The 14721-nt window shown below is 46.0% G+C and overlaps 2 protein-coding genes across 7 annotated transcripts in view; both read right to left on the bottom strand.

Annotated features, from left to right (window-relative positions):
- KDM3B (lysine demethylase 3B) overlaps positions 1 to 6825 on the bottom strand; it is a 59911-nt gene extending 53086 nt beyond the window's left edge. Inside the window, exon 1 of one of the 3 annotated variants that reach the window (XM_031953344.1) lies at positions 6755 to 6825. Coding sequence is in view for 2 of the 3 variants with exons in the window: in XM_031953342.1 (XP_031809202.1) it covers positions 1493 to 2125 (633 nt within the window). In the remaining variant the exon portion in view is untranslated. Of the gene's footprint in view, positions 1 to 1492; positions 2937 to 6754 lie in introns of those variants that run through there. The other 2 variants (XM_031953342.1, XM_031953343.1) reach the window with 2 other exon arrangements.
- On the bottom strand, positions 4326 to 14555 carry FAM53C (family with sequence similarity 53 member C). Of its 4 annotated transcripts, none has more exons than XM_031953348.1 (5): positions 14483 to 14555; positions 11035 to 11269; positions 10562 to 10619; positions 8928 to 9712; positions 4326 to 8208 (listed from the first exon to the last, which is right to left on the bottom strand). In XM_031953348.1, the coding sequence occupies exons 2-5, from the start codon at positions 11110 to 11112 to the stop codon at positions 7951 to 7953; spliced, it is 1179 nt and encodes a 392-aa protein (XP_031809208.1). In that variant the 5' UTR covers positions 11113 to 11269; positions 14483 to 14555; the 3' UTR covers positions 4326 to 7950. The 4 variants fall into 4 exon arrangements, with proteins under 4 accessions (XP_031809208.1, XP_031809205.1, XP_031809206.1 ...); XM_031953345.1 differs by lacking the exon at positions 14483 to 14555 and adding an exon at positions 14234 to 14297; XM_031953346.1 differs by lacking the exon at positions 14483 to 14555 and adding an exon at positions 14234 to 14291 and having other exon boundaries at positions 11035 to 11296.
- Between the last annotated feature and the right edge of the window lie 166 nt (positions 14556 to 14721).

Below are 14721 nucleotides of genomic sequence, written 5' to 3'. Positions count from 1 at the left end.
ATTTTCCCAAGTCAAAGTATGAAACAAGATCACAGGAGATCTCCCTCCAAATCTCAGTTGCCTTGGCCTCCTCCTTTCCACATTCCCACTATCTCAAAAGAAAAAAAAAATCATTTCACCGCTCCCTTCAGAATCTCTGGGTCCAGTCACCGAACAACAATCCGAAGGCTGAGTTTTTAAAAGACGGCCAAAAAGCTACAATCCAAATCACACCCCAGAGGTTCAAAGTCTACAACTTTCCCCCCTCAAGACAGAACTCATAAATATTAAAAAGATAAATAAATAAATAAACAAACTCAAAACCAAAACCAACCAATATTTATTAAATTATACCACTCCCAAACTTTAAAAATCATGAAAAAATTTTAAAGTTAATTACTGATATAAGCAGGTGCAAATTCCAGAAAACAAAACTTTCAAAGCATGACGTTAACTGTCACATATCTCCAAGAGTCTGTCCTCCCTCCACCCCCCCATTTCACAGGCTAACCCCACAAAAGAGCAGCTCTGGCCAGCCAGGAGAAGGAAGTACTGGAGGCCTGCAGAAGCTCCCGGTCAAGATCTTGCCTCTTCCACAAAAATCTCGCCCTCAAGCTCTCAGGCGGCTAAGCTTGGACGCTCGTAACTTGGATCACGAACCCCACTCCCCATTTCTACCCAAACGGCAGAGGCCAAACCCGAAGTTTAAAGCAAAACCAAAACACAAGACCCAGAACCTCTCTCGGGACGGGGGGAAGCTGGGTTCAGGAGCAGGAAGAAGGACCAGGTGACCCAACGGGCCCCAGGGGAGAAGCGGAAGCCCCGAACGGTAGCCGAGCCGAGGCTGCTGTCACCCTCCAGGAACCTTGCGGGTAGGGGAGGCCCGGAGCGGCTGGCCTGAAGCTGCGGGGCCTCCTCCGAGGTGGGCCGTCCGCCGAGACGAGCCCAGCCCCGCGCTCCGCACTGGCCCCTGCCCTTCGTCCCGCCTTCCCCCCCGCACGCTGCCCGGGCTCCGGGACTGGCCGAAGGCGATGGATGGGGTGCTGGACTCCAGTAAGGGGGAGCGAGAGAGAGGAGCCCGAACTCCGAGTCCTCCCGGCGGCAGCTGCCAGCAAGGAGGGAGGCAGAGAAGGGGCTGCAGCTCCGGGGGCGCCCGCTGCTGGTCGGGGCCCGGAGGCCCAGCAGGGCCCCGAGGTTGGGGGGAAGGATTCCGGGGGACTGTTAGGAAGGCGTGTTTGGGGAGAGGGGGGCGTCGGGAAAGGGGTCGCCCAGGAGGCGGGGCCTGATGGCTGGAAAGCTGCAGCTCCTAGTCCCCGGCATGTCTCCCGGGAGGAAATGGGGGACACTCTTAAAAGGCTCACCCCTTCCTGCGGCCCCGGGGTCCTGGGCCCCTATTCGCTCCTTCACGGAGGTCCCTGCCAGGGAGGAGAAGGCAGGAGCCGCCCCCTTGCCCCCTAGCCCGTCGCAGGCCCCGCAGCCCCGGCCTTGCGTGCCCAGCGTGCCCGCCACTCACCGCTAGATCCTGGGGCACCGCCCCGCTCATGGCCCGCACTGTCCCAGCCCTCCAGGCCCGAGTGCGCAGCGCAGGCCCCGGATCCCCGCTCTCTGCTGCCGCTGCCGCTGCCGCTGCCGCTGCCGCCGCCGCCGCCGCCACCGGTGCCTGAGCCGAGGCCGCCGCCGCATCCGCAAACAGAAGCAGCAGCCGCTTCCCCACCGGAGAGGCCGCCGCGTCCGCCATGACCAGGGCCGGCCGGACCCGCCGCTCCCACCGCCTCCCCAAGCCCAGAAGCTGCCGCCGCTGAGCGCCCGATCCGCCCGCGAGGCCTCCGCACCCCCTACCCCCCTCCCCCCCACCCCCAAGCCACCACCAACCACCGCCGCTGTGCAGCGCCCCCCGCGGCCGGGAGCGGAGCCGCAGCCCCGGGCTCCTCACAGCGCCCCCCGCGGTCCGGAGCGGGGCCGCAGCCCCGGGCCTCTCACAGCGCCCCACCCCAAGTCTCCCCTCGCTGCAGCGCCTCCTGCGGTCGGGAGGGGAATTGCACGCTGGGCGGGGTGGGGTGTCCTTTTTTCTTCTGCCCCCAACTCTGGCCTCTGATAAACAGCGCCCTCTACGAAGGTACTCGAGGCAGGAGTCATGGTTCTTCATTCAGGTGGTTTCCTACCCCTTCACCCCCCTAGAGGTCATCTTCCTTGCATCGGGGACTAAATTTTCTTAACTTGGGGATGATAAGCATGAATAGTAGTCCTCCCTAGTACAGATTAGGGTCAAGTAACTAAACCCCTGAGCTTCTCACCTTGTAGACCTAAGGTTCAATCCCTTTCTGCCCATTGGCCCATGAGCTAGTTTATTTCTTCCCATTGGTTCACAGATGCAATCTCTCTCTTCTCATTGGTTCTCAAAGCACATGGTATCTATTCATTCTTTTTCATTGGTCTGTGGCCCATATGGCCTAAATCCTTTTTTCCCATTGGCCACTGAACCTTGGAACGTGATTATTTCCCTTTCCACTGGCTCAAGGCCAATCTAGCAACCTTCAGCATCTTTTTTATCATATTTTCTAGCACATTTGCCTTTCCTTGTTTACAAGCATTATTCTTTAACTTTAGACACCCCACATTCTGTGCAAAACAGGGGATAATAAGCCAGTGGTCTGGTTGAGCTTTTTTTTTGTTGTTGTATCCCTATGGCTTTCTTCTGAAACCCAACTAATGGGGTGGTGTGATATGAAAAATCTTAATGGTGTTCAAGATTCATGGCTGGTGTTCAAGAGTCAAGGCTTCCTTTGTCATGAAAGACCAACTTAATAATAAAATAAAGCAGGTTAATGCCATCTTAGGAATCGTTTGAAAACTGTACTAGTGGAGGAAAGGTGGCGCAGCAGAAAGAAAATGCCGTCAAATTCATCTGCTAGCTAAGCAGAGTATCTGAAAGCCCTTTGCAACTCTGGAAATAGAACAAGGTGATCTCTATTTCAGAATTCCCATGGAAAGAAATATCCACATAAATGAAGATTTTAAAGAAGCATATGCAATTTAGAAGTGGTAAGTTTTTAATCAAAAGAAAAAACACTAGAGGATAAAAGTATTAAATGACCAAGGTTTATCATTAGCTTTCTGAGGGAAGGATGGTCATTTCTTCTATTTTTTGTGTTCTGGCAAATATTCTAGAATTTCAAACTAAGACCGATTACTGGTGTTCTTAAATCTCATCTGCTCCCCTGCTTCACAGTTCTTTTGCTGGTAACTCTCTTCTTATAGATACTAGGTTTTCAGAATACAGAACTTTATGCTGGAATATGCACAAAAATCAATTGACTCCTCTTCTGACCCATAGTCTCTTTCGTCTTCACCTCTCCCTCTTTTAATTGGCCCTCCCACCTCATACATTTTTTCCTCTAGACTAATGTGTCTTTCTGACAATACCAGCAGCTGAGAATACCGAGGCCCTGGGCCTAGAGGCTGCAGGCGTTTTCCTTCAGCTGTCTGGTCTAGATTCACACTTAGGGCCCATTGGCCCTTTAGCCAACATTAATATTAATAGAGCCACTTTCCATATGATGCTCTAATTAATGAAGGGAAACATTGGTGGAAGAAAGATGATACAATCCTTAGCTACCATAACCAGAACTATTGCTACAAATAAGAGAAATCATCCTTTCTCTAATTCAGTAGTGAAAGGAAAAATAGGGAAAACAATCATGTCCTCAAATTTTCACCAAAACAAGATGAGCGTCTATTAGTAGTTGAATTAGTTAAGTATTATTGGAACAAATGCCTAAAAATGTAAGTCTCCTTATTTCTTGGGTTAGGTAATCCAATCCTTCAAATGAAATGCTCCTTTGTTGAAAAAATTCAGTACACTACTCATTTTTTTGTCCTCATAACCCTTTTGTTACAATCACACCTCTTTTTGTTAACTCTCTCAGAAAACAAGAGCTAGAGATGTTTAAAAAAAAATCCAAGCAGAGACTACTATTGCATAGTTCAGCCCAGCTTTTATATTTTTGCTGTTTTCCTGCCATTGCAAGCCAGGCATAGTCAGCTGCATGCCATATTATTCTGTTTTCACTATTGGTTATTCCATGCAACTCCATTTATTTCGAGCTTTCATCAGTTTCAAAGCATATTGTTTGAAATAATCCAAGAAATTCCATATCCTTAAAATATTAATAATTAACCACCCCACCCCATTCTTGAGCAAGTACCACCAATTCAGACTGGAACTTAGGATAAAATCTAAGCAAAACTTGAATCTCAGGACTTGCTAAGTCAGAACAGAATCAAGAACTAAAGGCTAAAAAGCCCAAAGGGGTTCTGCACCAAAGGATCACTAAATTTTCTTCAACATACTAATACTACAAATTGAGGAATCAGGAGGTTAAATACCCTTACTATAAGACAGAACTTTTTGTTTAATATGGGACAAATAACAGCCATTTCAAAATCAATGCTCCCAAGATGGCCAAAAAAAAAAAACAAAAAAAAAACAAACCTATTTGTACTTTTGGTGTTTTAATTTTGATAATTTCTCCATTGTCATGAGATTTCACTGTAATCAAGTAACACTCTCAGAAAACGAAAGAGTGCCAATAGTAGTTCTACTTCTTGGATGGAGGACTCCATTCCCTCTATCTCTGTACAATCAAACAGTCCTCATGGGGTAAGGAAACATTCATCTCTACCAGCTGTAGCCAGGCATGACAATAGGGAAGATAAGGCAAAAAGATAAAAAATATGGAGTAAGGAAGAATATACTAACATCAACAAAAAACAAAATCTTGGAAAAGCAAAGCCTGGGGCAGAAAGGTGCAAATAACTTATCTTTGGTCACTGCTCCTACAAACTGAAGTTACAGAAGGATCTGAGGACAGAAAAGGAGTAGTATCATTATAAGTAAAATACAACACATCCTTTGTTCTCTGATACTGAGGAAGAAGAAGGAGAAACTGGGAAGGGACAAAGACACTGCAGCCCACAAGGGATGCTTGGGAAAAACTTATTCTAATAAAACTTTATTTTTTTCAAACACAGCCACAGAGGCAGGACCTCATGTTTAATACACACAGACTTTTTTCTTTTAATATAAAACAAAGTTACCAAAATTTTCTTTTGTTGTGTGGGTTTTAATCCCATTAGCACAGGGACTTTGGCAGCAGGTGGAAGTGTACACGGCAGCAGGAATTGCTGCTGGGCAGTTACCAGGGGACAGGAGGATTGAGGAGGATGAAAGCACCAGTCTTACAACAGCTTCAGTCACACATAGAAATACTCACCCATGGGTCAGCCAAACAACCCAACACATCACAGATGGAGACTTCCACCCAACAATACCGATTATAAATCTGGCACAAGGGTATCCCTATGTTAGGCAAACCCAATATGTGAAAAATCTAGATTTACAAAATAAGATTAACTTGGATGGGAGTTTTGTTTTTTTGGGACAAAAGTTGGCTTCAGGATGCTTTAAAAATGTGAACTTCCTTTAGTATATTTAAAACATTTGGATCCAGGTTACACAAATTTTTCAGGAATATATTCACTAAAGTAAAATCCACCTATTCTTTAAAAGACTCGTCCTGGGGCAAGTGGTTCCAGTAGATTTCATATAAACACGTTCAAGCTCTTCAATTTTAAACTCCTATAGACTTTTCCCTTAGTTGAATATACCCCCTAAGGCAACAGGAGAGCCAGATCAAGGATGCAAATTATTGAGTTCAGCCCTTCTCCTTCACTAGTTGGTATCTCCCTTCAAAAGAAGAGACCAGAAGATTTAAGCTGACAGTCACCAACAGAAGAAAAGCACTCCCTAGGTAGTGAGATAGGGATGTGATACTGAAAATAGTGAAGCCTGGGCTAGAAGAAATTTTGACCTGAAGGAGAAAAGCAGGAAGAAACAAAAGCAGGAAAGAAAGAAACAAAGGACTGACAATCTCCAGTATTGTATTTCCCAGTCTTTTATCAGGTTTACACCTCCATCTACAGCCAGGATACATTCAAGAATGTAGAAAGCTTCAGGTGTAGATGAAATTGGTATGGATGGTGAAGAGACAGAAGGGAAGGAACCTCAGTAGTCATGCCCAGTTCAGCAAGGCCCTTTTAGCACCTACTATAGGATCCCTTAGATCCCAATAGTCAGCATCTTTCATTGGTGTAACTATTATGGGAATGTGAGAAGCAGAAAAAACAGCAGGTTCAAACCCATACAAAGCCTCCAGAGATGAGGACCCAGGAAAAACCCCCTAGAACATCCTAGTAACTGAAAGAGGCAACAGACATTCCCCCCATACCTATAATAGGAAAGGCAGGGTTCTATGTTAGGTCCAGCCAAATACTGGATAAACTACCTACTTAGCAACTGTGGTAGCAGGTACAGCAGCAGAGAAAGGTGATACCCACTGTCACCAGCATAGCCCTTAAAGTCTCACCACTACCAACAGGGCCTGATGCTCTGGCTCAGGTCACTGGATAGAAATAATACAAAACAAACAAACAAAAAAATCCCAACTGTTTTTCACAGGTTTCGCTACAAAATATCCAGCCAATTAATTTTCTCAGTGAGTCCCAACCTCCCTATTATATCCCAGGGCCAATTAGAAACAGTAACATTTCCTCAAAGGAATTTAGTATAATCCAACATAATGCCAATTCTTTCTAGGAGTCAAACTTAGCAATTGGGCCAGGTTAGGCTTGGGTCTAAGAGTGATTTCTCCCACCCATAACCTCCCACTTTGTCCTCCCCATCTGCTTTCACATGTTTGTGATGTGGTGAGCTCACCCAAGCCAGCTGGGACCTGCTGTCACTCCTCCTGCTGCTGTGCTCATCAATTCTTGGTGAAGATGGAGACCGGTGAATCTGATCTGGAACAGGAAGGGGTGCCTTCCCAAGCTTCCCTCTCCCAGACTAACGACAGGGGTAGGGTGGAGGATGGGGGAAGGTCAGAGAGAAAAGGTATCTATGGCAGACACCTTTCTCTAAGTAGGGATAAAGGGAGAAATGAACATGCAGGGTTATCATAGCCACTGTTCCTCTTCAACATCCCTCCCCCACATTTACCAGTTGTGTATACAAAGATGGGCTGGGGAGCAGAATATTAAAACCATTCTGACTGGGATCAAAAGATTGGCTTTGACCAAACAGGATATACTTACCCCCAACAGCTGGTACTATTCCAGAGTTGGGAGGATAATAGCACGTTTTAAGGACAATACAGATGTCCCACAGGAGACATCTCTGTGAGTCCCCAACTTTAGGACAGCCCCCCCCTCCAAAGAAAAAGCTTCCACCCAAAATAGAATCATAGTGAACCAGAGGGACAGTTGACCATATACCAGCACATGACCAGTTAGGAAAGAATGGAATTGGAAGGAGGGTACCCTGGTCAGGGTCCTCATTTCTCCCATTTAGAGATTTTCCCCTAATTTTTCATTATAACTTGGGATCTTATATACCACTTGAAACCACTTGACACTCCAAGATGGGCTAGCCACATTTTCCCTGGGACTGCTCACACACACACCTGTCATATCCCCACACATACCCCACACACAGATCATCTGTCATCTTGGCCAAATTCTAAGACCTGACAGATCCCTCAAGTCAAAGAAGTTTGTGAACCATTCCTATACAGAAACATGGGACCACAAAGCCCTCCTCTAGACTTCATCCCACTGTTCTTTTGATAACACCCACAGTAGCTCTTCTCAGATTTTAGCTAAAGACTTTCAACAGAAGTTGAACTCTGTACCATCTGACCCCTTTGCTTTCCTACAACCAAAATCAGCTCCTCAGCTCCTCATATTGAACTGTTGGGTTTGCACTGTGGAGCTTCATGGTGCGTGCTGTTTCCCAGCTGCCCAGAACTGGAGCCCTCAACTCACCCCAGTTCCCAGGTTTAGTCTCTGGCCTGGAGGCCTCATCACTTGTTAGTAGACATGAAGTTTGCTTTCCCCCCAAGAAGCAGCTTCTCAGCTCTAGTTTTCCTCAATCAGATTCAAGTCCAGGTCCCCAAAGTCCTGCTGGCAGAGTGTCCGCTTGGTAAAAAGGGATCGATCCCACCTCCTGGTCCCCTCTTCTTCCTCTTCGCTTTCACTCAGAACCTGGGAGTAGCCACCAAGGGGGCTGCACGAGGCAGAGAGGGGTGCAGGGCTACAGGCCATGAACCACGGTGGGGAGATGCTGTTGCCTTCCTGGGCTGTATCTATGAGACAGAGACCTCCTGAATACGGTTTCTGTCAAACAAACGACAAAAGTTAAGAATACAAAGGCAACATTGCTCTGTCCCTACCTCCCAACCAAGGGAATCCCCAGAGCATGAGTGCAAGTTATCAGTCTTCTGTTCTAATGGGCAAACAGCCCAACCACATAAGGTCTTTTACTCTCCTACTCCCCTCCTGTCTGAGGCAACCTCTCCCAAAATTAAGCTTCAGAGACTTTCAAAGACACATGTACCAAGCCTGCCTATCCCAAAGTGCTTGCTCATAGACCTGTTTCAGGTGTCCTAAACCACTCAATGGTTTCAAGCTGCTGCTATGAAGCCTTAGGGAAAGATTTCCTACCTTTTTTTTTTTTTCACTTGAGAGAGGCTGTGAGGTAGAAGTGGTAAAACCTTGGAAATGTGGGGGGGAATTATGGATTTTGGTTCTCTTACCACCAACGTTCTTTGTGAAAGCTGGGAAATGTGGGATGGGAAAGGTTGGTAGAAGGCAAAGGGAAATAAAAGGAAGATATACCAGAATGATCCAGTTCAGGTACTTATCTCAATGGTTCAATATTTCCTGGGTTTTGCCAAACCCCTAGGACAGGAAAAACTCAGAGAAGGATCTTAGGGAGCGCCCCTGCCTCAGAGCTCTTTTGGTGCTTGGGGAGGGAGTTAAGAGGGAAAGGGGGCTGACTCAAGGGTGGGAGCAGAGTAGATTCCCCCAAGCTCCCTTATCCCCGTCAGCCCCACCTGATTCATCTTATCGAAGTCCAGAGAGGGTCGCAGACGCCTTGGGTCATCATCATGACGCCGTTTGACCCCACCCTTTCGTGCATCCAGGTCACAAGGCTGCGATCGGCTTCGGGGAAGACCATGGAGTCGCCAGGTCAGCTCTGGGGAAGAGGAAGGGGAACTCCGGGCAGAGGGCAGGAACCTGCCTGCCTGTGGGATGAGGATGGGGGACAAGGAGAAGCGACGCTGTGGAGGGAAAGGGGATAGGGGCTCATGATCACTCTCCCATGATCCACTGGGAGGGGATGCAGCACAGGGTCTTGGGGAATCATGATGGGTCAGGGCCAAACTGAAGAAAGGTGGGCTGCAGGATCTGTTGTTGGCCTTGACACACTGAAGAGAGGCACTCGGGGCTTGGAGGAACCTGAGGCTGGAGACCCGCTTGGGGGAGCTCTGATGCGGTACCAGTGGCCCACCCACTCCTCCATTACTGCCTTGACGCTTGATAGGAGTCCACAACTTGGAAGGAACAGGCCGCCAAACAGGCTGCCATCGAGACAAGTCCACAGGTACTGATAGAGAGCGACAATGCCGCTTGGATGGAGGAGCAGGAGGGACAGGAACTTTCTCTGAGCCTGAAGATTCTGGGGAAAGGCCCTGGCAGAGAGGTTTCTCCTGTGGGGAGCCTCCCCGGCTTGGAGGTTTGAAGTGCAAACTCAGACTAGAGTGATGATAGCTGAGACTAAGGCTGTCCTTGAGCCCGGCACAGGGACAGGGGGGCAGACCCCTCCAGGAAGCACCTTCTGGAAGACATTAAAAAAAAAACAGATTTTAAATCATTCCTTTTCTGCCAAACCAGAGAAATCAAATTGCTAAATGATTGCAAAATCAAATCCCTAAGAGAAATGAACAGAACACATAGAAATATTTCTGATCTCTTCTCTAATTCCACCTCTTTCTGAAATATACAATATACTTTATAACTTTCTCTACTGTTCCTTCTAAGGATACCAGTGCACAGTTGGGATAAAGTTGAACGAAACCTTCTCCAACCATATGTCTTCTTCTTGGGAATTATCTGCCTCAGATATCTAGCCTAGCTAGTCCTTTTTAATAGGTCAACCCATAAGTTATTTCTTTTTTTCTTACAAGGTACGTGGAATTTACAGGGTCATTGCCAGCAGAAACAAAATTCAATTCAAGCCAACAAACACTGAGCAAATGCTATATTATCAAGACACTCTGCCATACAAGGGATACAACACCAAAAATGAAACAGTCCCTGACCTCAAGGAGCATATATATATATCTCAAGTAGTATTTTCTTTGTTTCCCTGGCCACATTATCCAGGAAAAAGAATAACAAAAGTGGGAGAATTCTAAACTTACAGACAAACCACTTCTGCAGAATAAGTCAAGCTCCTCACATCCTTCTAAGTACTCCAGAATGCAAAACAAATGGAAAACAAATACATGTTGAAATCTCTGAATCAAAAGCTGCACTGTCCCTTGGACCTTTCAAAGTGTGGGCAGACTCAGCCAATGTCAGAAAGGAGCATATATCTAAGTCACTAATCAGTCATTATTCAATGCAGAGTATCATGCAAACAGGACATGTGTGACAACACATCAAAAATTACTCTTGATCTTACCAGAAACAAGCTGGAAAGGGTCCCCACAGGTAGAGACGTCAGAATGATCAGGCAAAGGCTTTAATTAAAGAAAGCAGAACAGGAAATCAAGACACACTGAAGAATCTCTGCCTAAGCCCCCAGCTAGCTATATGGCTCAAAACATTTCATGTGATACAAGAGAGTCTGGATATTAAACCAGATCATTCCTTCCCTCCCCCACCAAATAACTTATTCCTCACCTCAACTTAGAGTCAAAGCAAGCAACAGAATTCCCCCACAATCTAAACAAAGTTCTCACTCCTAGGTACATGGTTAAAGCATTTCCCCTTCCTAGGTCAATTTTCATCTAGATAGCTCTTTTAATCCAGAGACTGCAAACAGCATGCAGCATGAAGTGATGAACAAGATACTACGAAAGACTATTCCTAAAGACTTAAAGAATGGGGAAAAGTGGGGCATATGGAGGGAAACTTTTTTTTTTTTTTTTTTACCAAACTGATCCTGAAGCATGTGCATTTCAATTCCTCCAAACTCTGCTTCTGTAGTTGCTCAGTAATCAACGTTATCATGATTCTCCCCAAGAGGCAGAACTTGAGTGGAGAAGTTGAACGTCTCCTGTATCTTCTTTTGTGACCTTTAACCGCCTCACTTCTGAGTCCCCTTCTGCCACTCCATCACTGTTCTAGCATTGCCGGGAATTCTCACTTGATTCATGCCTGCTGAAATCTGCAAGGTATACAAGGACCAAGCTCCCTACCACCAATATTAGAGAATATGTATTTCTGGTCTATTATATTCCCATCTAAGTTAATTAAGTTTTGTTTTTGTATTATCTGAGTAGGCCTGCAGCATAAACACATTTTATTGCTATCAACTTTGGTAAAGAATTGGACACCCAAGTGGTCATTCCCATTTCAGTCTCTTGCTAACATTTTTTTCAACTTTCAACTTAGTATGTATCAGACTTACTGAGTGGCTTCTAGAGGTTGCTGGGGATAATACAAAGTTTAAACAAAAGAATTTCCTACCCTCAAGGAACTTACAGTCTTGCAACAAGGATGTGAAATATACAAATATTATAAGTGATACAAAATATTAGATTCAACAAAAAGCAACATAAGAACTGAATGGGGTGCCAACTGCTAGGGGGTCAGACTAGTATAGCCAAAGTTTGTTTGTTCAGTCAGATGGGAAGTTAGAATGTTTTCTTTCAAAGGCAATGAAACCAATGGCCAAGAAATTTCGCTTGTACTAGAGAAGTATTCTTTCCTAATATGCCTAAACTACAGAGAAGAGGATAAAATAGTGGGATTTTTTTTGTTTGTTTTTGCAGAACAGATTGTATTCAATTTGAGGTACTAAGAAATTGTTTCCTGACATAATGATCATGTTTACTATGTGCCTTTTAAAATTTTTTGAATGAAAACTCCTAAACCCCAAAACTGGCAAGAACAAATACAATCCCACTTAAATCTGACAGATCTACATGACCTCAATTTTCTCTATTTTGGGGCTGCTCTGGCTCAAAGGATATACAATACATACTGATAGCAAAGCAATTTCCTGATAAAGAGTTCTAAGGAACATTACTACGTATATTTAACTGTAGGCTCAGAATTCACAATAGTTGTGGGACTTTTGCTGGATTGAAAGAGAAATGGTAACCTAGTCCTGGCTTCTGTTTATGCATTTTTAGGAATGACCTAGAGGATAATACAGTCTTCTAAAGCACAAAATTTATTCTAATAGAACTTGTTAAACCAATTCTAACCTCACTTGCTATATGAATCACAGGCAAATAACATCACTCTCTCTATGGGCCTCAGTTTCTTCATAATTAAAATGGAGAATAGCAGATTGGCAACTAAGATAAGGGATAAAAGCAATTTGAGTTTTTTTGAACAATAAATTCAAGGAATCATTTCAGGAGTCCAGCAGAGTATCATCTCTCACTCTTCCTGTTCAATGCACCACAAAGCCTAGGGATGCTGGGAGTGATGACATCATTAAGATGCAGAAGGCAATCTGCTCTACCTTTCTGGCTGGACACCATTCACTCATTCATTCACTTGTACTCGTGTACTCACATAAGTCTAAAGGAGCACTGCTTGTATGTGACAAACTTTGCTTTTTAAGTGACCTTGAGGGCAAGTTATTTTGTGACTTTTTCTTCTGTAAAATGAGGAGAATACTCTCTAATTCATTTCCATCTCATGGAAAGACAATGAGTTTCCTGAGACATCAGGGAAAGTTCTCTAAGCTTTTCAAAAAAAAAAAAAAAAAAAAACAAACCATAACAGAAATCATAAACTGTAATTTCTCCTCAGCTCCCCCTATTAAAACTCAAGCTCTATCACACTTCATGCTCTTAATTTCTTAAAGCTGTTCTTTTGGAGATCCATAATGGAAAAGGGTACATAGTTGCATTAAGACTCACATTTACAATGTGAGACAGTCATTTCCAAGCGGATCTTAAGATTTGCTCCAAAGAGTAAAGTTAATTCTCTCTATAATCAAATGAAAAGGATGATTTAATATTTTCTGCATTTTAATCGCTGAAATGTGGTCATATACAAGAGTTACTGCAATAATGCAACATTAATTGATGTTTTGGATCCTACATTTCTTAAAACAAAGTATATATTTGTGGGGGGTTGGGGAGAAGGAATCTGAAACAATTGAACCAAGATACAAAGAAGGCAATCTAACTTCAAGAATGCCTAGTTTAGGCATTCGTGTTTAAAGCATTAGCAGGCTTAGTCTTGGCTCTTTCCTTACCCTTATCTAACTGCAGAATAAAGAAAGCCCTGAACCCACACTAAACAAGTTAAAACTTCTCAGCCTAACAACTGGCAAGGAGCAAAGAAAGCCCTTTCGGGAGGAAGCAGCTGGCTTTGGCCTCTTAGGCACCCATCAGGGCCAGCCCTCTCACAACCGTACCCTCCCCACACACACTTTCCTGTCTTCTCCCCAAATGGGGCACTGCTACTGCCTCACTCACTCCCCAAAGATCTAAGTGACCACTGATTGGCTATTTGGATCTGAGAAACACTGTGCCAGAGCTGAAAAGCAAAAGTCTCTCTTGGGGGTAGACCGACTTAGTTCAGTGGGACAGATTGGCGGGAGATTTTCGGGGGACCGTAGGCCTCCCTCAATTACTCCCACTTCCTTCGGAAGCTTGGGGTTAGTCTGAATAAAAACAACGGCAGAGATAGTGGGGGAGTTTTTCCTTCTCCATGGCCCTCGTATAACCAGAGAGTAGGTGTCATAAGTGCAGTCCACCCGTCCTCCTTCACCCACAATAAGACTATACGCCACCCCCTCCCACTCCCCATCCCTGAGTAGCCACTGCCTTTATCCACGGGCGGGGCATTAAGTGACCTATGAACCCGTGGGGGTGGGGGCGGATGACGTCAGGGGAGTCACTACCCGCCCCCTAACGCCAGCCTTCTGGCTTGGGACCCGGGCCCGTAAAGGAGTTTTGGGGAAAGGGAGGGGGGTCTGGGGACACAGCGCTCTAGCGGCCCCCCTCCCCCACCAATCCCGGGCTCCCCGCAACGGCGCGGCCTGCAAAGCCAGGCCGCGGGGAGGGGCTTGCAGGGAAGGAAAGGAGGGAAGGAGGGGCAGCTCAGGTCTCCGCCCCGGGGCCCAGCGCCATCTGCCCCCAGGGCCCGCCCGCCCGCTACCTACCGCAGCTCGGTCCCCTTCCCAGGGCCGCAGCCAGAGCAGCTCTGAGCTCGCCACTCGCCCCACGGCGCCCTTAAATAACGCCGGAGCGAACCAATCGCGTCTCTCCCCGAGAGGGGGGGGTATCTTGCCCACTCCCAGAACCCGCCACGAAGCCCAATGCAAAGACAAAAATCCCTGGGGTTTTCTTCCACTTCCCAAGAAACTGTTGGCAAACAGTAACGTTTGTGATGGAAAAAGTGCTTCACTTACTCTCTCTGATAGACTTAGCCTTAAAGGGGTCTTGCTCCCCACCGAGTTCCCCCGCTGAACTGCGGAAGGTGGAAGGGACCAGCTATGGGATGAACTAACTAATGGACCAGTGGGGAGAACAGACGGAGGTAAACAAACTCGGCCCCCCTCCTTACAGTTCCTGATCCGGCCGGCCTGAGCCGCCTTTTCCTGCCCTGTAGTCTAAAAGAACAAGCCTCGCATCCCAGTGTTTATTTTTT

Source organism: Sarcophilus harrisii, chromosome 2 (genome assembly GCF_902635505.1).
Source record: "Sarcophilus harrisii chromosome 2, mSarHar1.11, whole genome shotgun sequence".
NCBI lineage: Eukaryota > Metazoa > Chordata > Mammalia > Dasyuromorphia > Dasyuridae > Sarcophilus > Sarcophilus harrisii.
The sequence above is the reverse complement of the archived record's forward strand: the minus strand, read 5'-3'. Positions and strand labels throughout refer to the sequence as shown.